General features: G+C 39.1%; 1 protein-coding gene and 1 long non-coding RNA gene across 24 annotated transcripts in view; one reads left to right on the top strand and one right to left on the bottom strand.

Moving 5' to 3' along the window:
* The window catches only part of Hdac8 (histone deacetylase 8), a 220,744-nt gene that overhangs the window by 127,544 nt on the left and 71,172 nt on the right, over window positions 1-22,028 (top strand). The window contains exon 10 of one of the 4 annotated variants that reach the window (XM_011247670.3): window positions 19,542-21,406. The exons of the other annotated variants lie outside the window; for them this stretch is intronic. Within the exon in view, the coding sequence (XP_011245972.1) occupies window positions 19,542-19,613 (72 nt within the window). The 3' untranslated portion in view covers window positions 19,614-21,406. Of the gene's footprint in view, window positions 1-19,541; window positions 21,407-22,028 lie in introns of those variants that run through there. 4 annotated transcript variants of the gene reach the window in all.
* Gm32262 overlaps window positions 1-22,028 on the bottom strand; it is a 208,974-nt gene that overhangs the window by 127,489 nt on the left and 59,457 nt on the right. For 13 of the 20 annotated variants that reach the window (XR_003953050.1, XR_003953061.1, XR_003953064.1 and 10 more), the window contains exons 1-4: window positions 12,339-19,542; window positions 7,759-7,850; window positions 7,182-7,248; window positions 295-346 (exon numbers count right to left, since the gene is read on the bottom strand). The exons of 1 other annotated variant lie outside the window; for it this stretch is intronic. This is a non-coding gene — a long non-coding RNA (predicted gene, 32262). Of the gene's footprint in view, window positions 1-294; window positions 347-7,181; window positions 7,249-7,758; window positions 7,856-12,338; window positions 19,543-22,028 lie in introns of those variants that run through there. 6 more of the 20 variants (XR_003953059.1, XR_003953062.1, XR_003953060.1 and 3 more) reach the window with 5 other exon arrangements.

The raw sequence follows: 22,028 nt of genomic DNA, 5'->3' as shown, positions 1-22,028 counted from the left end.
TTTCCTACTGTTTTTTCTGCATGTGCTCTATTTACCTCAACAACTGATAATTTTGTAATCTTGTATATATAGACAATAGGATCCTAACACTGGGAGGGAGGCAGGAAGATTAGACTTTCAAGGCTAGCCTTGGCTATATAGTGCTTGAGACTAGCCTGGACTACATGGGACCTATTGTAAAGCGAACAAATCAAGAATAGATAATTTAATGGATTCCTATATCAGATGGGTTTCCTGTTGCTATAACAGAATACTGTAGATGAGGTCATTTATAAACAATATAATTTGGCTCACAGTATTGAAGGTTGAGGAGTCCAACAGCATGATTCCATCATCTGGCAAGGGTCTTTGTTTTATGATGCATGATAACATGGCAGAAGCACAAGTGACCATAAGAAAGAAAGATAAAAGTTAGGCTAAACTCATCCTTTCAATCATGAACCCACTCCAATTCTACCTAGCCCAACCCCACAGTGATGTTGTGCTCCTTTAACAACCAACCCACTTCCTAATACTGTTGGAATTAAGTTAAAAGATATTTAAACCATAGTAATCCCCAATCGTGTGTGTGTGTGTGTGTGTGTGTGTGTGTGTGTTGGTCAGTTTTGTATTATTTTGACAAAATGCCTGAGAGAAGCAACTTAAAGTGAGGAAAGATACATTTCGCTCACTTACAGGTTTCACTTAAAGAGCTAAAGAAAAAAGTGTCAAATTCTCTAACAAATACAAAAAAAACAATTATAAATCTTTTAGGATGCACACAATGTATAAACGATTAGCTTGTGAAAAACAACACTATTATATGGAAGTGGATGGAAATAAGCAGGAACAAAGTTGGTCTCAAGACTAGATTATAATAAATTTAGGATGTTAAATGTAATACTCATTGGTATGTACTAACAATGTATAAAATGTACCAAAATTATTTTCCTACAAATAGCCAGCTATTTATAACTAATGGAGGAAATGAGAGATAAAAGTAGGGAGAAAATGTAGAGAAGACAAACTCTTCCTAATCAATGAGCAAAATGAATATGAGCAGATTAAAGTCTGTAGCCAAAAGACAGTAATTTAAAGAATACTTTTTTGTTTAAAAATCAAATAATACTGGCCATGGTAGCACATATATTTAGTCTCAGCAAACAGAAGGTAAAAGAGGTGGATCTCTGAGTTCAAGGCCAGCCTGGTCTATATAGCAATTTCAAAGATAGCGAGGCATATACAGTGAGACCCTGTGTCAAAAAGAAAACAAAATTGAAATGTTGCCTATAAGACACCCACTTCTAGATCCAGTAATTCAATTACTTAAAAGTGACGAAAAAAAGTACTTCATGCAAATGGTAACCTAAAGTATCTAACATAATGTCAGACAAATAGAAATGACATCAAAATTGTCAGGAAAAAACAAAGACAGGCATTACATACTGATAAAAGGATCAATTCATTGGAAAGATGTAATAGTTATATATATCAAACAACAGCTCCTTGGCATATATAAAGTAAACAGTGATATAACTGGAGAGATGTAGTTGTATAATACTTGAAAATATCACTCCATTATTTCAATAATCATATAGATAGGAGAGAACTGTAACATTCCTTACAATAGACCATATGTTAGGTCAAAACAAGTATCAGTACACTTGAAAAGACTTCAGATCAGAGGCTGAGGATGTGGCTTAGGGCTGGAGTGCCTGCCAGGCATGTATGAAGCCTTGGCTGTGGAAGGAAGGCTAGAGAGATGGCATGCAAAGACTACCACGGAATAAAGCTTTCAAATGCCTTTTCAGAATAACAACAGATAGAATGGAGGAAACTCTTACAAATGTCTTTAAATTAAATACATTTTTAAACAACCAATGGCCAACTCAAAGAAGAAATCACCAAGGAAATTAGAAAATATCTTGGGATGAATAAAAGCAGAAACATAATATAGCAACAGTTATGAGATTCAGCAAAAAGTATGCTCAGAGCACTAATCTGCCTCCTTTTACACTAGAAAATCTAGGGAAAAAACTAAATCCAAAGTTAGTAGAGGGAGAAACTAAAGATTAGAATGGAGATAATGGAATAATAGAATAGAGACTGAAGATTAAAAGAATTGGTAAAACTAATAGTTTGCTTCTTTGAAAAGAATTTTTCAGCTAGAGTGACATAAGAAATATGCAAATAAACTTTATATGTCCCAGTACAGGGGAACGCCAGGGCCAAGAAGCGGGAGTGGGTGGGTAGGGGAGCAGGGCGGAGGGAGGGTATAGGGAACTTTCAGGATAGCATTTGAAATATAAATAAAGAAAATATCTAAGAAAGAAAGAAAGAAAGAAAGAAAGAAAGAAAGAAAGAAAGAAAGAAAGAAAGAAAGAAAGAAAGAAAGAGGGGAGGGGAGGGGAGGGGAGGGGAGGGAGGGAGGAAGGAAGGAAGGAAGGAAGGAAGGAAGGAAGGAAGGAAGGAACAATTAACTAAAATCAGAAAATATTGGCCTGGGTGGGAGAGATGACTCATTGGTAAAGACCAGTTGCTGCCTTCAGAAAGGACCAGATTTCAGTTCTTGGCACCACACCAAAAAGCTGCCAAGAAAGATAGTTTCAGGGGATATGATATCCTCTTTTGGCCTCCATAGGTAGCACACTCATATACACGTACTCATGCTCAAACACACATACATATAAATAAATAAGTAGCAAAATCTTGTTCATAGTTATTGGTCTTACACAGATGAACCATCTTATGATAAAATGTTATTAACAATTGTAAGCTAACTAATTGGATACCTTGAATAAATGGACAAGCAAACAAATTACCTCAGGAGATATATAACTTATTTTATAAAATAAAATATATTCCTAACATGTACATTTATTAATTTTTTCATAACTATGAGCAAATATCTGACAAGAACTAACTTAAGGAGAGAAGGATTTATTTTGGTCCATCATTTGGGCCAGGTTGGAGCAGTTCATGACTGGCATTAGAAGGGTGGGCTGCAGATTCAAATGATGTGAGCAGTCAGGAAGCAGTGCTGACAGGAACCAAACCTAACACCTACCCTCTGTTCATCCATTTTCCCCACCTAGAGCCTCCCTCCTAAATGTTCCAGGCAGGTGGATCTGTGGTAATTCCAGGCCAGACTGATCTAAATAGTGATTTCCAGGACAGCCAGGGCTACATGGGGAGACCATAGCTGAAAAATAAGTGAATAAAGGCTCATATAAATACTTCAGTGCTAACTTTATAGATCATATGCGCAATCATCAAAAAGTAGAAACAACTCAAATATCTACCAAAAGATGAGCAGATAAAGAAAATGTGATATAAGCATGGAATTAACTACCATCCCAATACTAAAAAAGAATAAAGTTTGTTATACCATCACAGATAAACCTTAAAAACATTATATTAAATGAAACAAAGCAAGCACAAGACTCCAAATAATATATGACTACTTCTATGGAATATCTACAGCAGACAAATTCATAAAGATAGAATGTAGATCAGAGATAACCAGCAGTGGGGAAAAGGAAGGCTTGTGGGAGATAGTTCTTAATGGACACAGCACTTCTTTAGGAAGTGATGGGAAAATGTAATAAATACATGGTGATAATGCTTACACAACATTATGAATATGAAACATGCTAGTGAATTATCCACTTCAGATGGATACAGTGACATACTTTGTTTTATATATTTTAGAAACATAGAAAAGATGAAATCTTTTAAATGAAGCATATTCATTAAACAAAACCTACCAGTGGTAAAGAAGAAAAATCACACGGGGAGTATTCTCTAGCCAAAATGAAATCAATCAGAAAATCAAGACAGAGAATAGTCTTTAAATACTAACAAACCAAAGAATACACTTCTAAATAATCCATGGGTCTAAGGGATTTTTGAAGTACATTAAACTGAATTAAAATACAATATGTCAAAATTTGTAAAATGCAGCTAAAGCAATACTAAGCAATTTATAAAATTGTATCTTTCATTGTAAAGAAGTTCGTCTCTAATCAGTAGTTTTAAGCAGCATCCTTAACAAACTGGGAAAGAAGAGCAAATAAACCAGACACAAATAGGCAAGAAATCAAACAAAATCTAAAACAAGAAGAAGAAGAAACTTGGTGAAATAAAAGTGCTTTCCTGGGGGAAAAATCCATAAAATCAATAAATCTGTACGAAGGCTGATGAAGAAAAAAGAAGACAGAAATTTCCCACCACATCAAGAACAAAACAGGATGTCATCACAGACCCTGCAGACCCCAGAAGAGCACTTTCAACACAGCAAGCAAATCTGCCTTCACACACCTGGCAACTGAACATGAAATGGACTAAATCTTCACAAAAATGCAAACTACTCTAAATCAGAAACAATTTCCACATCTGTATTGCTTAAAGAAATTGTAACTTTTTCACCCCCTCCCCAAGGAAGTAACCCCTCTGAGCCTAGGTGTTTTCACTGGAGAATGCTGCCAAACATTTAAAGATGAATTCACACCAATTCTACACAATCTTCTAGAAAATAAAAGAGGAAACACCTCCCAAGTTTCTTTATTAAGATGCTATTATCCTGACACCTAAACCAGACAAAGATAGCATAGAAAAAGAAAAAGAGACCAGCATCTCTATTCTCCGCCTTGCATATCTGAAAGACACAGCAGGCTACATCTCAGGAGCACACAAAACAGAAAGGGAAAAAATAACTCTCTATTTGTAACTGACAGGATTGTGTACATAGAACATCTCAACTAATCTACAGAAACCTCCTGGAACTAATAAATGAGATCAGCAAAGTTGCAGCTTACTTCAGTATCCAAAAATCAATTCTAGCTCTGCACGATAGCGCTCACCTCTAGTCCCAGCACTCGTGAAACTGGAGCAAGAGAATTACTTTAGCCCACAAGTTTATAACTGATGTGGATAACACAGTGGAACCTTTCTCAAAAAATGTGTTTAATTATTCTATATACTACCCATAAACATGTTTTCATGTACTATCAAGGAGTACATGGAAGCCAAAAATTTATTAAATACAATTTTCATTTTACAGTCAGTTTCAAGAGTTATTTTTATTTTATTTTTAGGCTTCTGTTTGTCTTGAGAAAGGTATCACTAGGTGGGCTACATTGGCCTAGACCTCTCCATGTAGCCCAGGTCAGTCATGAACTCACAAACCCTTCTGTCTCCTAAGTGCTGGGATTGCAGGTTTCTGCCTTTGTGCCTAATGGTTAGCAGTACATATAAATCTCAGCAAACAGGTGCTAGGTTTGTATACAGAAAATTCAACCAAGCTGATAACAAGAATCGATGAAGCTCTAGCTACACGGCGAGAGGTAGGGCATTCATCTATTGGAACTCACTACACTAAAGAAGTTCATTCTCTGATTTTATGCATGGATTTAACACAGCCGCTGACAAAAGTCTCACGTGATTTTTTTAAAGATACAGACAAAATTATACCAAAACTCATTTGGAAAAACAAAGGAGCTAGAGAAGCTGAAGCACTTTTTCTGCCAATTTTGAGGCTTAATAGATAACTACAGTAATGAAGATTGTGTGGTATTCAAGGAAATAGACACATTAAAGGAACAGAATAAAAATCCTAGGAATAGACTCATAATAAACATAGCTGAACTGGATTTTGACTTTGACTAAGGTCCAAAAGCAGTTCAATAAAGGAACCCTTTTCAGTACATAGCACCGGAGCAATTAGATGTACATCAAGAAATTAGTGAAAGAAAGAAGGCATTTGTTATGTTGTCTCTTTTATTTTTCTATAGCTTTAAAGGTTTTCCTTTTTTAAAAAAAAAGTTAAAAGTGAGAGAAGGAGGCACATACATATATTTTAATTGCATTAATTTTCAGAAGATATACTTGGCAGGTAATGAATCAAACAATAGTAATGTCTCTTCCTGGGACATTCTTTTCCCAGGACTAAGGAAGCTAGGAATCTGAAGTTATTTGATGATCATAGACTCAGAATTGAAAAAAGCAGGATGACAAAGAGCATGAATAAAAGACAGACGTCTGCTGCTTAATGGAGTCTACCTGCTTAGGGAGCACCATATGCGTGGTTACCTGGTCTAGCTGACTCTGTTTGCTATCCAGCCACTGCTCTGATGGAAAGAGAGGGGGAGAAGTGGGCTTCCTCCCCTCATCCCTGCCTGTGCTTCTGCCTGAACAAACACTGACATATGTTAGCTATCTAGTTATTTCTCAAACCATTTGTCCTCCACCACCTCTTGGTGACATACCACTCTTCAGCAGCTTCCAGTAAGCTGATCGGACTGCAGCTTCTTCAAGCTTTTTCCACAAACTGCAGGTTTGTCCTGATCACTGTATTACCTGTGGGCAGTTCCTAAGGCTCCAGCATCCGCACATCTGTGGCCAAAGTGGGGTTTTTTTGGTGGGATTTTTTTCACACTTCCACTCATTCTAGGCCTTTCTGTAAAATCTGAGGTCACCCTGCTGCATCAGCAACTATGACTACCTTTGTGTCCTTACTCTGCCCTTTTCAGTCATGACCCTGCCATAGACAGTTGTTTTTTCTAACATACTCAGAATATCACTGCTCTACAAATATATTTTGCAAGTAGTGTGAGCTAAAGAAGGTGTAATAGATAAAATGATAAAATTAGGTCATTTATTTTTTTTATATGAAACTATTTTGAAAGTTAAGAGCACTGAACAAGGGTAAGGGACTACTTTTGCGTAATGTCGTAAGTAAAGCCAGTGACTGTTCAGGCCAGTCTTCATGGGAGATCGGCGCTGGGAGATCCTCAGGCTGCTCTGCTCTGTTTTGCTTCAAAGATTGGTTTTTATTAGTTTTAGGGTTTGGGGTTTTTTTGTATATGTATGTATGTATGTATGTATGTATGTATGTATGTATGTATATAATATGTAAATGTATGTGTGTGTTAGCTATAAGTAGTAATCAGCACCCTATGTGTGTTCAGGGAAACAAACTCAGATCCTCTGCAGGAACAGAATAAGCTCTTTGCCACTGCCCCGTCTCTCCAGGTCCCTGCTCTAAGGTTTTGCTGCCATGAATTTCTCTCCCATTCAGTCTTATTATGAGATGAGAAGTCTCTGGGGAGTGAATCCATGCTAGCACAGCTGATTTGAAAAGCAGAACTTAAAGTGGCTATTTACAGTTGGTGATATACTTGGCAAGACCAGACCCTTATTACCTGCATAAGGCCTTTGTGGATGGTGGGTCTTCCCATTCAAGAAACCAGTTACAAACTAGAAGGCTGCCTGGTGAACACATAATTTGAACAAAGGAATTGGATAGTCACAATCGATTAACAAAAAAAGTAGGTGCTTGATACATTGCCCTCCTTTGTGTTAGGAACAGTTCTGTCCTAAGATGTACAGAGCCATCATCTAGAAATAGACAAGTAGCAATCGGCATCCTCTGTGTGTTCTGAGAACCAGTTCAGGTTGTCTGCAGGAACAGAACAAGCTCTTTGCCACTGCCCCGTCTCTCCAGGTCCCTGCTCTAAGGTTTTGCTGCCATGTATTCCTCTCCCATTCACAGTCTTCTTATGAGATGGCTATTTCCATGGCCATCTCTAGAAACCACCTACATCACTTTACTCGTCATCGCAAATATTATCTCACATTACCCTTTCCCACATTGCAGTAACACTTGCCTTTGTCATTTTCGACACTTTACCATCTCCAGGTCCCAGTACACATGCAGGACTCATTTCACCACCATCCCAAAAGAAACCGAAGCTTTAGTACAGCAACATTTTTACTCACCTTCCCCTTTGCATGAGTAGTCAAAGTATCTTCACATGCCTTTCTGCGATCACCAAAAGCCAGTCTGTTGTTTTCCTACAGAAGTGTGCATGCTGTTCTAGGACAGAAAAAAATAGCTGCAAGTCGGAACCAGAAATCTAAGCAACTGATTTTCAGAGACAGGACACTAAAGCTTAGGAAGAGAAATGATTCGCTAGAATCACAAATATAAAGTACTTGGCACATAGTAGGCCTTCAGCAACCATTTGTAAAAATGAACAAAAAGTCCAAGGTCTCCCCAATAGTACATGGCAAAGCCAAACAGCCCAAGTCCTGTCATTTCCCCCTAAACACAGTACCTCCAAGGTCATCTCAAATGTTTTGCTTTCGTCCTTCGCTTTATGAAGTACTTTCTGAAGGAGAACAGCAGGGACTGTCTGTGCTCTTCATGCATTGTGGACTGAGACTTGTTGACTTCAAGGTCAGAGTAAATTTCCTTGAAGCTTTTCCTAAACCCCTGCCTCAGAGGCCTTTGTTTGATTAAATTCTGCCTTTTATTATCATCTGTACATCCTTATCTCCTTTTTCTGGCTTCTTGAATGCAAACTGTTGAAGTGTAAACTTGTTCATCTTTCTGTTGTCCACAGTCAGTGCCAGCATAGAGCTTAGCACACAGTAACGCCGAACAGATCTCTGGGGACCTGAGCTGTATCCCACTGGCCCTAGCCTCTGCAATGTCTCCGTGTCCCCTGGCTACTATCTGCAGTCCTACACATTTCTAACGCCATGAGACTAAAAATGCCACAGTCAACATATTGCCACTACCTTAAAGAATTTGTCAGTCTATGACTGGGGATGATCCCCAACACAACATTAAAACCAGTGTGGCACACACACCCATACCCCAGTACTTGGGAAGATCAGAAGGTCAGAGTCTCCTCAGCTACAAAGGGAGTTTGTAGGCCAACATGTACCATGTACTATATAAGAGCCTGTCTAAAACAATAAGAAGGAAACTCATAAATCTAATAGAAATCTTACAGTAAACACAATAAAACATTTATACACTGCAATAAGTGTAAGAAGGAAATAAACAGATGATACAGAGATTAAGAGTATCTGTGGGGAAGTCAAGGAGAGGCCTTAAGAATGAAAGATGTGAAGAACCCTAACAAAGAGCTAAAGTCCAGTCAGAGGGAACAGTGTGTGAAAAGAGCCGGGTACACTCTAGCAAAGGGAAAGATGCCCATTCGGATGTGTGTATGGCAGAGCAAGGAGGATGGGTGGGATGAGCTCAAGGAAACAGGAGGGAGCCTCAACAAACACAGGCCACATAGGATAGGGGAATGGGTAGCAGTCTGACTGTACTGGAAGCCAGGGAGTTTTTCAGCAGAGGAGTAGTAAGTATCAACAATGGGGATCCACCCTAAGCAGTGAGCCGTTAGGTGATCTCAGGACTGAAAACACTATATAGAAGGTACTTAGACAAACACTCCACATGGCCTCTTGGTACAGTGGACAGATTCAATAAACATGAGGCAGATGAGGCAGCTGTAGCAGGAGCGTTCTGCTTTGCTTTGAGTTTGCTCTTGTGGGTTTGAAACAAGGTCTTGCAATAGAACCTCAGCTGACATGGTCACTCACTATGTAGCCTAGCCTGGCCTCACATTTCCTGATATTATCCTATCTCAGCCACTGAGTTTACAGAAAGGTGCCACCACACCCTGCTAGCGTACTGTTTTACAGTGCTTTTTAAAAATGAATTAAATCCACTTTCTTCTAAAATATACTTAGAGTAAGGGTGCTTGCTGTCAAGCCAGATGACTTCCATTCAATGTCTGGGGCCCACACAGTGCAAGGAGAGAACTGATTCCCACAGGTTATCATCTGATCTCCATCCACATATAGCCCATGGCACATTATGAATACACACAAATGAGTAATTATAAAAAATGAAGTATATTATTATTACTGAATTGTAAGCATTATTTATAATTGTGTGTGCCTGGTAGCTCAGCTCTTGTTTTTTCTAGGTCACAAGAACATGAGCTGTGTGTTGCCTACATTATGACAATTATAGTGTCACTAGTCAATAGGAAGTTTACAGTTCCAGCTTTTTGATGTGTATGTATGTATGTGTGTCCGTGTGTGTGTGTGTGTGTGTGTGTGTGTGTGTGTGTGTGTAAGTATGTACATGTGCCTGTACATGTAGAGGCAGAGGTCATTGTTAGGTGCCTTCATCCATCACTCTCTACCTTAATTTTTGAGACGGGGACTCTCACTAAACATAGAGCTCAAGGATACGGACAGACTGGCTAGCTAATGAGCTCCGGGGAATCTGCCTTCTTCTCTTTTCCACCAATAGCTACAGGCCTGCTCTGACTGCCTACTGTAACATGGATACGGCAATCCAAATTCAGATTGTTATGCTTCCACAAACACTTTATCAACTGGGTCAGCCCCAGTTCCCTTTCACTTTCTTTCATTTTTATTCTGAGGTTGAACTTAGGGTCCTTTGCATGCTAGGCAAGGACTCTTATCCTTTACTACATCCCCAACCATTATGATCTTACAGTATGACTGTTATTTACACACACACACACACACACAGAGAGAGAGAGAGAGAGAGAGAGAGAGAGAGAGAGAATATGGAGTAGAGGCAGGGAAAGCAACTCAAAAGACATTTTGCTAATTGACAGACTTGTTGATAATTTGCATGGTAGTCTCTGCTGTAATGTTTAGGAGAGTTGATCCTGTTCATCGAGATTGACAAAAAAGAAAAAACATTTTGAATTGTCTTACTTGTTTTTTCTTTTCCTCCTCCTCTTCCTCTTCCTCCTCCTCCTTCTATTGTTTCTTTGAGATAAAGTTTCCCTATGTAGCACTCATTGTCCTGAAACTTGCTATGTAGACCAGGCTGGCCTTGAACCCAGAGATCCGCTTGCCCCTCTGCCTCTCTGCTAGGATTAAAGGCATGAGCCACCACTGCCTCAAGGCTTTATTGTTTTGGGGCTTTTGTGTGTGTGGGTTTTTAAGACAGGCTCTTACTCAGCATCTCTGGTAGGCCTTGAACTCATTATGTAGACTAGGGCAACTCTGTCCCTGCCTCCCAAGATAAAAAATTACTAGTGTGCACCGCCGTTTCCACTAACAAAAGATACTATTTGTACTATGATTGAACCTTGATTTTCTAACCTTGTTTGCTCCTTGTTTTCCACATCTACTCTGTTCTTGGCAACTTTGCTGTTTCTGTGTCTTCCCCTGTATAGAATCACTCACCAAATCAGAGCCCTTCCATTTGTTCTCTACTGCCTTGTCCTGCCGTGTTCAATGTGCTCGGGGAATCTGTAACTGCCTGCTAGCTGGCCCTCTCTCCCCTTGGAGCCTGGCCATGCAGGTCATCTGCAATGGCATCATTCCCACCATGCCTCTCACAATGCTCCAGTAACTCCCTGCTCATTCAGATCAGATGGAAATCCAGACTTGATGCAGTGGCTTCACGGAACTTCCTCTGCAATCTCTACCTAGCCCTTCCTGTCTGCTCTTGTTCCCCATTTTAATAGAGCCCTTGCCTCCAGTTCCTTAGCTTCCCTGTGGCTCCCCACCCACTAGACCTGCCATTCTGTATATGAAATTCTGTCTTTCTCATCCTACAAAGTTTTAAGTAATGAAGAACTTGACAGATCCCAGGAAATGTTGATCAAGAAAAAGATGAGGCCCAAAACATGTCACTAGAAAGGAAGAAAGTTGCTATAGGTGTGGTAGAAAAATTTAATAAGAGAAAGCAAAGAAACTTTTAAAATGGGGCTGAGGAGATGGCTCAGTAGACAAAGTGCTGGCCACACAAACATGAGGACATGAGTTCAGTCTCCAGCATCCATGTGAAAGCTGAGTACCCATCATGCCATCGCTCACTAAAGACACAAGCTTGCTGGTCTTGGCTTTAGTCATATCAGTATGCTCCAGGCTCAGTAAGAGACCTCGTCTCAAAAGATAAGGTGGAAAACAATTGAAGAAGACACCTTATGCCACTCTTGGCCCTCCACATACACATATGTATCTATGTGAGCACATAAGCACATACATGTGTAACCAAATGAACACATTGCTAGAAGCATTAACTAGAAAAATGACTCAAGAAGAAATAGAAAACCAGGAGTTCAGGGTCACCTTCCGCCATTAGCAACTTTGAGGCCTAGGCTTTTTTCTTTTTTTCACCTCAAAAATAGAAAGTTCTGTCTGTAATTTAAAATATTTTTATAAAGAAAGAACACTGTGTAGATCGCTTAACCAGTCAAAGGTATATTAATTGCTGTCTTACAAAAATTCTTTCAAATAGTAAGAAGAAATGGAGCACTTCCCAGTTCATTCAATAAGATTAATATAATCTTAACACTCAAACCACACAAAGACATTCTTGGAGTGTCTTGAGGGATTGAGACGGAGGAGAGTGTCTGGAGCAGAGGGAATGACAGGAGTAACTGAGGCAGAGGTATAGGGTCTTTAAGACCACGTTTTTTAAAACTTGAGATTTTATTCTGAAGGAAAACAATGGAAAGTGTGAATGAATTTGACAAGACTGAAGATATAAGTATGCTCACCCGGGCTTCCGTTTTAGAGGAGACATTGGAAGAGCAAAAGTGCAAGCCTTCAGAGCCGTGGCTGGGCAACAAATGTTGACAAAACTCTAAAAGGAGGGACACTTATTCTGAAGAGCCCAGAGAGTCCTTCCAGAGGGACTTCAGTCATATGAGTAGAGATCTGACTTTCCTTGGAAAGAAAAAGAAGAGGCCATTGGTTGACAAATAATGGGGAAACAGAACAAAACTGGCTCCTGTATGACCTGTCTGCAGTCATGTTCAGAACGTGTTCAAGGATGTTATGCAGGGCTTTGTTATAAAGAAACAAAGTGTGCTCACTTACCCCATCAACATCACTATTCAGGAGAATGGGTTTCTGGTTGAAATCCAAATTTTCTTGGCTGAAAAATTATTGGAGGGCTGGATAAATGACTCAGAGTACTTACTGCTCTTCCAGAGGATCCAGATTCAACTCCCAGCACCCACATGGTGGCTTACTGTCATCCATAACTCCAGTTCCAGGAGGCTTAACATCTTCTGATACTCGAGGGCACCAGGCACACATGTGGTGTACATACATACATGCAGGCAGAATATATATGCCCAGAAATTCAACAAATATAAAAATTAATTTTAAGAAATAAATAACACTTTAGGGAATAAATAAAAAAGAAAAAATATTACATCTGTGGGGGTCAGATGAGGACAGGTATTGCTTGTTCTGTTTCTCAAGTACCAAAGGATGAGGTAATTCTTGAAGGAAATGATACTGAACTTGGTTCAGATTCATCAAGCCACAACAGTTAAGAAGATACAAGAAATGTTTTGGATGGTGTCTATATGTCTGAAAAATAAACAGTGCAGACGAGTAAGACCTAAGTTACTCATATTGAGAGTCAGGATCCTGGATTATAACTATGATTTGGGATTTCTTTGGAGACAATGAAGACTAAAAATGAAAAGAAGCGGTGGTGGGGAGCTGTTTCCTAGTCTGTGAGAAATACTTTCAGAATGGAAGAGTTAAGACCTCTGAAGAACCACTCAAAGAGCAATACAACTGGTAATAACTGCTAAAAACAACAGAGATTAAACAAGTAAGTAAATAGATAAATACCCTGGGCATATACCCAGAAGATGTCCCAACCGCTAAGAAGGACACATGCTCCACTATGTTCATAGCGGCCTTATTTATAATAGCCAGAAGCTGGAAAGAACCCAGATGCCCCTCAACAGAGGAACGGATACAGAAAATGTGGTACATTTACACAATGGAGTACTACTCAGCTATTAAAAAGAATGAATTTATGAAATTCCTAGGCAAATGGATGGACCTGAAGGGCATCATCCTGAGTGAGGTAACCCAATCACAAAGGAACTCACACAATATGTACTCACTGATAAGTGGATATTAGCCCAGAAATTTAGGATACCCAAGATATAAGATACAATTTGCTAAACGCATGAAACTCAAGAAGAATGAAGACCAAAGTGTGGACACTTTGACCCTTCTTAGAGTTGGGAACAAAACACCCATGGAAGGAGTTACAGAGACAAAGTTTGGAGCTGAGACAAAAGGATAGACCATCTAGAGACTGCCATACCCAGGGATCCATCCCATAATCACCCTCCAAACGCTGACACCATTGCACACACTAGCAAGATTTTGCTGAAAGGACCCTTATATAGCTGTCTCTTGTGAGGTTATGCCAGGACTTAGCAAACACAGAAGTGGATGCTCACAGTCAGCTATTAGGTGGATCACAGGGCCCCCAATGGAGAAGCTAGAGAAAGTACCCAAGGAGCTAAAGGGGTCTGCAACTCTATAGGTGGAATAACAATATGAACTAACCAGTACCCCCCAGAGCTGTGTCTCTAGCTGCATATGTAGCAGAAGATGGCCTAGTCGGCCATCATTGGAAAGAGAGGCCCCTTGGTCTTGCAAACTTTATATGCCTCAGTATAGGGGAATACCAGGGCCAAGAAGTGGGAGTGGGTGGGTAGGAGAGCGGGAAGGGAGGTATGGGGGACTTTCGGGATAGCATTTGAAATGTAAATGAAGAAAATACCTAATAAAAAATTAGGAAAAAAATAAAATAAAATAAAGATGAAAAAACATAAAAATAAACACATTTGTAATATTCTTCAAAAAAAAGATAAATAAATAAACAGCCCAATCATTTAAAGTCTCCAGAAATTGTTCCAAAGGCATATAGCAATTGGCAAGCCAGTAATTCCACTCTCAGAAGGGACAATGATAGTCTGAGATACCTGAGCTATGACCCATTCCCTCATAACCCCCACGCCCTGCTCTACATTCCAAAAGTCCCACCCTATATATACTGTTCTGAGCAAGAAGAGCCAAGAGACAGACCCCCCCCCAACTCAGTTCCCAGACTACATCTGATTTACTCAAAGAGCTGCAGGTAAGCTGCCATCTCTCATCTTCCCCAATCTTTGCAGAAGCTATGTGACAAGAAGTCATGTGATCAAGAGGACTGAGTCTCTCTCCCTCCACCCACATTCCCCATAAAGGACACAAGCTCTGCTCTTAGGCATGGCAGATTGACAATGTAAAGGCCCTGACTATTCTAACCCCAGCTCACTCACAGGCAGAGATTGCACACAAGGAAGAGCATACCAAGAAGACCAGGCAGGAGCTGATACCCTTCAGCACTCATGTGGATATAGGATGTCACTGATGGAAAAAAAGTTGTTATCCCTAACTCTGAGCAGTAGCATGGAAGTTCTGCCCACAGGACCTAGGATGGCCATAAAGACAATGAACCACTAGATGTGTTTGAGGGCCTGAACATTTGGAATGAGGACTAGGGCATTCTGTGTCTAAGGGTCGTATTTTTTTTTAAAGGAAAGTTTGGTAAAGAAAATTTAAGAGGACGAAAACTGATAGTTCAATGATGCAAATAAAACAGCCATTTTTGTAGCGAAAACCAGGAGACAGACAACAAAGAGGGCCCCTAGTATCAGTAAACTCTAGGAGTTTAGATGTTAGGCTACACCCACTCAACAGCAATCAGCTCAGGCCTTAGGGCAGACTGGAGCATTCCCTGAACTGCACACTGACCTATCAACACAGGGGAAATAAATCATGGGCACAAGAGGTTTGATGATGCAGTTCTGGCTAAACATTGACTGAATAATAACCTGCTCTAGCCCAAGGGGACTCCAGGGAAACCAAGCTTAAAATAAAAATCAAGCTTACCCCTGATAGTCTGGAGGACTACACACAAGCCCCAAAGGCTTTTTGTTCTCCAAAGCTATCAAAGAGAAAACTGCCAAACTCCTAATTTCTGGATGAATAGGGAGCAAAAAATATAAACTCCTGAACTGTGATGGGAAACACCAAGGCAGAACCATCAGTGCTAAAACATAAAACTCTGGCTTCGGTGGCTTAACACAGCCTTTGTAAGTGGCTTGTGCAACCCAAGAGTTAAAAGAAGAATAAACAAGAGGGCAGACCTCAGCAAGTTCATCAGTGGCTTTACACACTGCAGGGCGGATAGACTTCTCAGAAGAAATTCATTCAGATCAGTAAACAACCAAGTGACTGCATAGTTAACAGCGGCTAGGTCTCTGGTGCAAGGTGGGTAAAAGCACTAACCGCAGTTCCAGTACAGTATTTTAAATCTCCAAGTTTCAACAACAACAACAAAAAAAAACATGACATACTAAATAAAGGGAAGGGGGCATTCTTATAGGAGCTCAGAGAGTGAACTGAACAAATATTTCATAGCAATTACTATAAACGCACTCAAAGGTAGAAATACTTAAGGAATTAAGGCAAGAGACAGGGTTCTCTCACAGATATGAGGTTACATACATGTAATCCCTGCATTCAGTAGAGCTGGGCAGGAGGATCGTGAGTTTAAGGTTAGCCTGCATTACATGACAAGACCTATTGTAGAAAAAATAGGCATTGTGGAAGATAGGATGGCAATAGAAACTGTAAAGAAGAAAGGAACTACATATGTTGCATTTGTTCTGTCATTCCCCCCTCCCTTCCTTCCTTCCTTCCTTCCTTCCTTCCTTCCTTCCTTCCTTCCTTCCTTCCTTTCTCCCTTTCTTTCAGGAAGGGAACAGGATCTTGGTATGTAGCCTAGGATGGTCTGGAAAAGCCTAGGCAGCAGTCTTCCTAAGGACTGTGATGGTGGGTAGTGTGTGCCACCTACCTCCAAATAGATACTCTTTAGGGAGAAGTTCAATAATTAAAATGCAAAATTGGCTAGATAGGGGTTGATAGTAGATTAGACTTGGCAGGAGAATAAATCAGCCAATGTGAAGATGTATGACTAGTGATTATGCAATCTGAAGACAGTGAAAAGAATGAAGATAAACAGGCTCAAAGAAACGTGGGGTAAAATTGAGCACATCAGTGTGCGTAAGTAGAGTACTGGAAAAAAACGGAAGAAGGACAGAGAAAGATAGTCAAAGAAATAATTGCCGAAGCCCTTTCACATTGGGTAAAGATATTTATCTACATGCTCAGGTTCAGTTAATTCCAAGTAAGGTAAACAAAGGCCATACCCGGGAGACATGTAGTAAGATGCTGAAAAGCAAAAGACAACCTCAAAAACAAGAAGGGACTAGAGACCCATCACATATAAGGGAACCCCGAGAACATTAACAGTTGACTTCTCATCAGACACAATACAGGCTTTTTTTTTTTTTAAGTTTTTATCTTAACACACCAGGGGCTTGTGAGATGGCTTACCACTTAAGATTGCATGCTGCTGTTGGAGAGGATCTGGGTTCTGTGCCCAGAATTTACATGGTGGTCCATGACCTCCTATAACTCCAGTTCCATGGATGGATCTGACACCCTTTTCTAACTTCTAAGGGCTTCTGCATGCATGTGGTACACAAACACACACACTTACTCAGGTGTCCACATAAATACACATAAAGTAAATATTTTAAAATTTAAAAGGCACCGAGAACTATCTAGAAAAATATCTTTATAAAATAAAAGGGAGCATTAGCCATATCAGTTACACAAGAAAAAAAGATAGACAAGAAATTTTTTTCTTTCAAGCCAGATGTGATGGCAAATGCCTTTAATCCCAGCACTGGGGAGGCAAAGACAGGCTGATGAACCTCTGAGATGCAGGCTACTCTGCTCTTCCAGGACATCAAGGACCACACAGAGAAACCATATCTTGAAAAAAAAATCTGTTTTCAGATGACATGATCCCATATACAGGAAAACCTAAAGATTCCACAAAAGATCTTCAAAACTAACCAATAAACTTGGTAATCTTAATAACTATACAAAAATCAATATAGAAAAGAAGTAGCATTTTTGCTCACCAATAATAAACTTGCTAAGAAAGAAATCATTACCGCTATCCCATTCATAATAGTAACAAAAAAAATAAAATACCTATGAATAAGTTTCACCAAGAAAATAAAAGACCTCTAGATTATATTACAAATACTGATTAAAAAGACAAAGTGAATGAAGAAGACATTTGAAAAATGAAAAACTTCGCTGCTCATGGATTAAAAGAATCTGAGCTATTAAAAATGCCCTTAGGCAAGTGAGATGGCTCAGTGGGGAAAGGCACTTGCCACCAAGCCTGACAACCTAAGTTCACTACTTGGAATCCATATGGTAGAGAGAACTGGCTCCTGCAAGTTGTACCCTGACCTCCACTTATGTGCCCACTGAATGCTATGCCCACACACATACAACCAAAATAATTACAATAGAATAAAAATGTAATGCCAAAACAGTTCACAGATTCAGGGTATTATTTCCCATCAGAAAGAACACTTGTAGCATTCTTTACAGAAATACCCACTGCCCCCCCAAAAAAAACCCTAAAGTTCATATAGAAATACAAAGAACCTTAGCAGCCAGAGCAACTTGGAGTACAAACAAAGCTGAAGGCATGATCTCAAGATACACCTTAAGGCTGTAGTAGCCAAGACAATATATGAGAAGCATAAAACTATAACAGATAAGACAGTACAACAGACCGGAAGTCCAAGAAAAACCCATATGCCTGTAGACTGCTGGATCTTGACAAAGGCATCAAAATAGCACTGGAGAAATGATAACCCTTCAGTAAACACTACTATAAAAACTGAATATCCCTATGCAAAAAAACTGAATGTTGACCCCTGTTGCTCACCCCCCCCCCACACACACACACACAAATAAATGAATCCAATATGGCTTAAAGAGAGAGTGTAAGACCTGAAACTGAAGAAAGTACTAGAAAAAATAAGGAAACACTTAGGGACATTGATATAAGGAAATAATGGGGGCAGGGAAACACCCAAAAGCACGAGCAATGAAAGCAAAACTAAGACAACTAAGACTATATAACACTAAGAAGCTTCTGTGCTGCAAAGGACAGAGGGAAACTGCAAAATAGTTCATACAACCAAGGATTGCTGTCTAGGGTATTTATGGAACTCAACAATAGAAAACCAGGAAGATCCGAGTTTAAAGTAGGCAAATTATCAGAATATTCTTAAAATAAAACTACCAATGGCCAAGAAGTATATGAAAAATATTCAGCATCATTTGCTGTTAAAGAAACGTAAATCAAAACTACAATGAAGTATGCTGGAGAGATGATTCACTAGTTAGGAGCCTGTGTTAGAAGACCCATGTTCAGTTCCCAGCAGTCATGTCAAGTAGCTCACAATGCCTGTAACTCCAGTTCTAGGGCATCTAACACTTCTGGCCTTTGTGGGCATACCTTCATTCACACACACACACACACACACACACACACCTGATTTTAAAACCAACTGTTAAATGAGATATCACTTTACCCCAGTCATAATAGCTAATATCAAAAAAGAAATATACCAAATTCTACTCAGGATTTGGAGAAAACAAAATTCTCATGGCTTATAGTAGAAATGTGAATTAACACAACCCTTATTGGGAAACACTATGGACGTTCACAGTCAAAATAAAACTAAAAATAAAATCTAACAAATAATCTCAGTATAAAAATAAATCTGTTAAATTAACGATCTCAATCCCCATTTCTGTACATAAATCCAAAGAAAATGAAATCAACACAGCAGAGATACTTTCACCATATATATTTTTATATTATACATAATAAACTATTATTCAGCTATGAAAATAATTTAAGTCTATTATTTACAGTAAAATGGGTGGGCTTGGAAGACATGGGAAGTGAGCTAGACACATAAAGACAAATATTACATGTTCTCACTTAGGTGTTCGGAACCCCTCCCTGCTGCTTCTGCTTCCTCCTTGTCAGCCTTTGCCTCCCAGCAGTCACCAAGTAGGAGAAAAAGTGTAACGAGGAGAGGGGGCTGAGGGGCTGAGCCGGAGTAAGGACGAAGACAATCAACCAAGATAAAATATGTCTGAAAATCTCATATCAAACCTGGTATGTTCTAAGATACTTTTTAAAAATTAAAATAAAATATTTAATATTTTCTGAGAATACAATTACTAGAGGGTAGGAAGCATAAAAGGTTGGGGGATGCAAGAAAGTTAGGTTTAGGTCCCAGAACCTAGTCAGATGAGATTAAGTCACAATGTTCTACAGTACTATGATGTGTTTACAATTAACAATAATTTACTGTGTGTTTTATAAAGAAGTAACAAAAGCAAGGTGAAGGTGTCAAATATAAAACAAATTAAATAGATAAGATTCAGTCTTATCAATCCAGGATTGTACTTGTGGTTTTGAAATATTGCACTGTACCCCCCAAAAAAAACTGTATAATTTTTACATTGATTAAAAGAAAAAGAAAAAAATTCAACAAGAAAATGTAAAAGTGATAAAGGCAGTCCCAGTTTACAAGAAAACAGAATTCCTTGCTAGGATACCTTCTTTTTAAAAGTACTGAATGACGTTCTTCAGAATGCGAGCAGGTAACCCCAGGCAGTAATGTGATTCCATATGCAAAACATAGAACACTACTACAGGTAATCATGTGCTTAATATGAAAAGATAATCAAATTGCATATTTCTTCCCCTTTCCTCTCTTGACTTATTTAAAAATTAATTGCATAAAACAATTGTACTGTTAGGATTATAAGCAGGGCAATGGAATATAATTAATAATCATATAGCACAAAGGAAGGAAATAAGAGCAAAGCCCCATTTCAGTAAGGAAATGATACCAGATGGTAACTCAAATGCAGAGGAAGAAATGAAAACCAAGCAAAGAGTAAGAATATTAGTATAATGAACCCTAAAAACACAAATTCAATCTCCTTTCTTCTTCCAGCCTTTTAAAAAAGCATAAAATCGTATAAAGTAATAAAGAAGTAATATTTTGTTGGGTTTAGAACTTACATAAGTATGTACATGTGGGTATATATAGTAATAATTACAAAAAGAGGTGGTACAACAAAGTTACATACAGCGCCTGTATCTCACTGAAACTAAGGCAGCATAAATCTAAAGTTCATTCTAGTAAATTCAAATGTTACTGTGAGCCCTAAAAATGCCACTTAGAAGGTTAGCTCAAACTTAACCTTTAAATTATGAAAATAAACTTAAAATCATATAGTAACTACCTAAGAGATAATCAAAACCCAAAAAAAGGCAGATTGCATATACAAAACAAATCAAAATGCAGAAAGCAGTCCATAGGACTGGAGAAATAGTTGAGTCTGATAAGCGCTGCCATGCAGGCTGGAGGACCTGAGGTCGATCCCCAGGACACATTTAAAAAAACACCAGGCATCTCTGTTAGCAGGGAGGTAAAGATGTGAGGATCCCTGGGGCTCATTAGACAGCCTGCCTGCCTACTCAGGAAGCTCCAGACCAGTGAAAGACAGTGGCTCACAAAACAAGGTTGATGGTGCCTAGCAAATAGTACCTGAGGTTGGCCTCTAGCCTCTGCATGCATGGACACCCATATGCGCCCACCCACTCACAGACACACGAGTAAACAAAAGGGCAGGCACTGAATAATAATGACATGGGGGTGAACTAGCTAACCCAAAGGCAAATATTGTCAGACTGCTGACAATCTGGCAATTTCCCCCAAAAGATACAAATATGTTGAAAGAAAAAGGCAGACAAAAAAATTGATGTACTATGTAAGCAACAACTACTAAAGAAAAAAAAAAGGACATATTGAATGCACAACATAAAAATACAAACTTTATAAGAAAAGTATTCCTAGGACTATAAACAAACATTTCATGATAGTAAAAGGGTAAAGCCAGTTAACCCAGGTGATGCAAGCCTTGTTATCCCAGCTACTTAAGAAACTGAGGCAGGAGGATTGCAAATTCTGGGCTATACTGTGAGTTTAAGGCCAGCCTGTCTTCAATTTGAAAATGAAAAAGAGTGCTAGGGGTGTCACTCAGTGGCAGAGAGTTTGTCTAGCATGCAAGAGGCCCTATGTGCAATCCTTGGTACCACAAAAATAGAAAAAGTCAAACAATTCTAGTTCACCCATATATGTAATCTAAGTACTGTGGAGGCTGAGCCACCAGCACCACAATTCAAGGCCAACATGGGCTATATAACAAGACCATATTAAAAAACAAACAAACAAATAACAAAAACATGTGTAGGTATCTGACAGTAGAGCCTCAACATAACCTAATAAAATAATGGACAGAGAAGAATGAAGAAAGAGACAAATAATAATTTAAGAATTAAATGTCCTACTAATAGGTAGTATATAAGTCTATGTATGGATAGATAAATGGATGGAGAGATGGATGGATGG

The sequence above is a fragment of the Mus musculus genome, chromosome X (assembly GCF_000001635.26).
Source record: "Mus musculus strain C57BL/6J chromosome X, GRCm38.p6 C57BL/6J".
Taxonomy (NCBI): Eukaryota; Metazoa; Chordata; class Mammalia; order Rodentia; family Muridae; genus Mus; species Mus musculus.
Note: the sequence above shows the minus strand (reverse complement) of the source record. Positions and strands in the feature narration are given on the sequence as shown.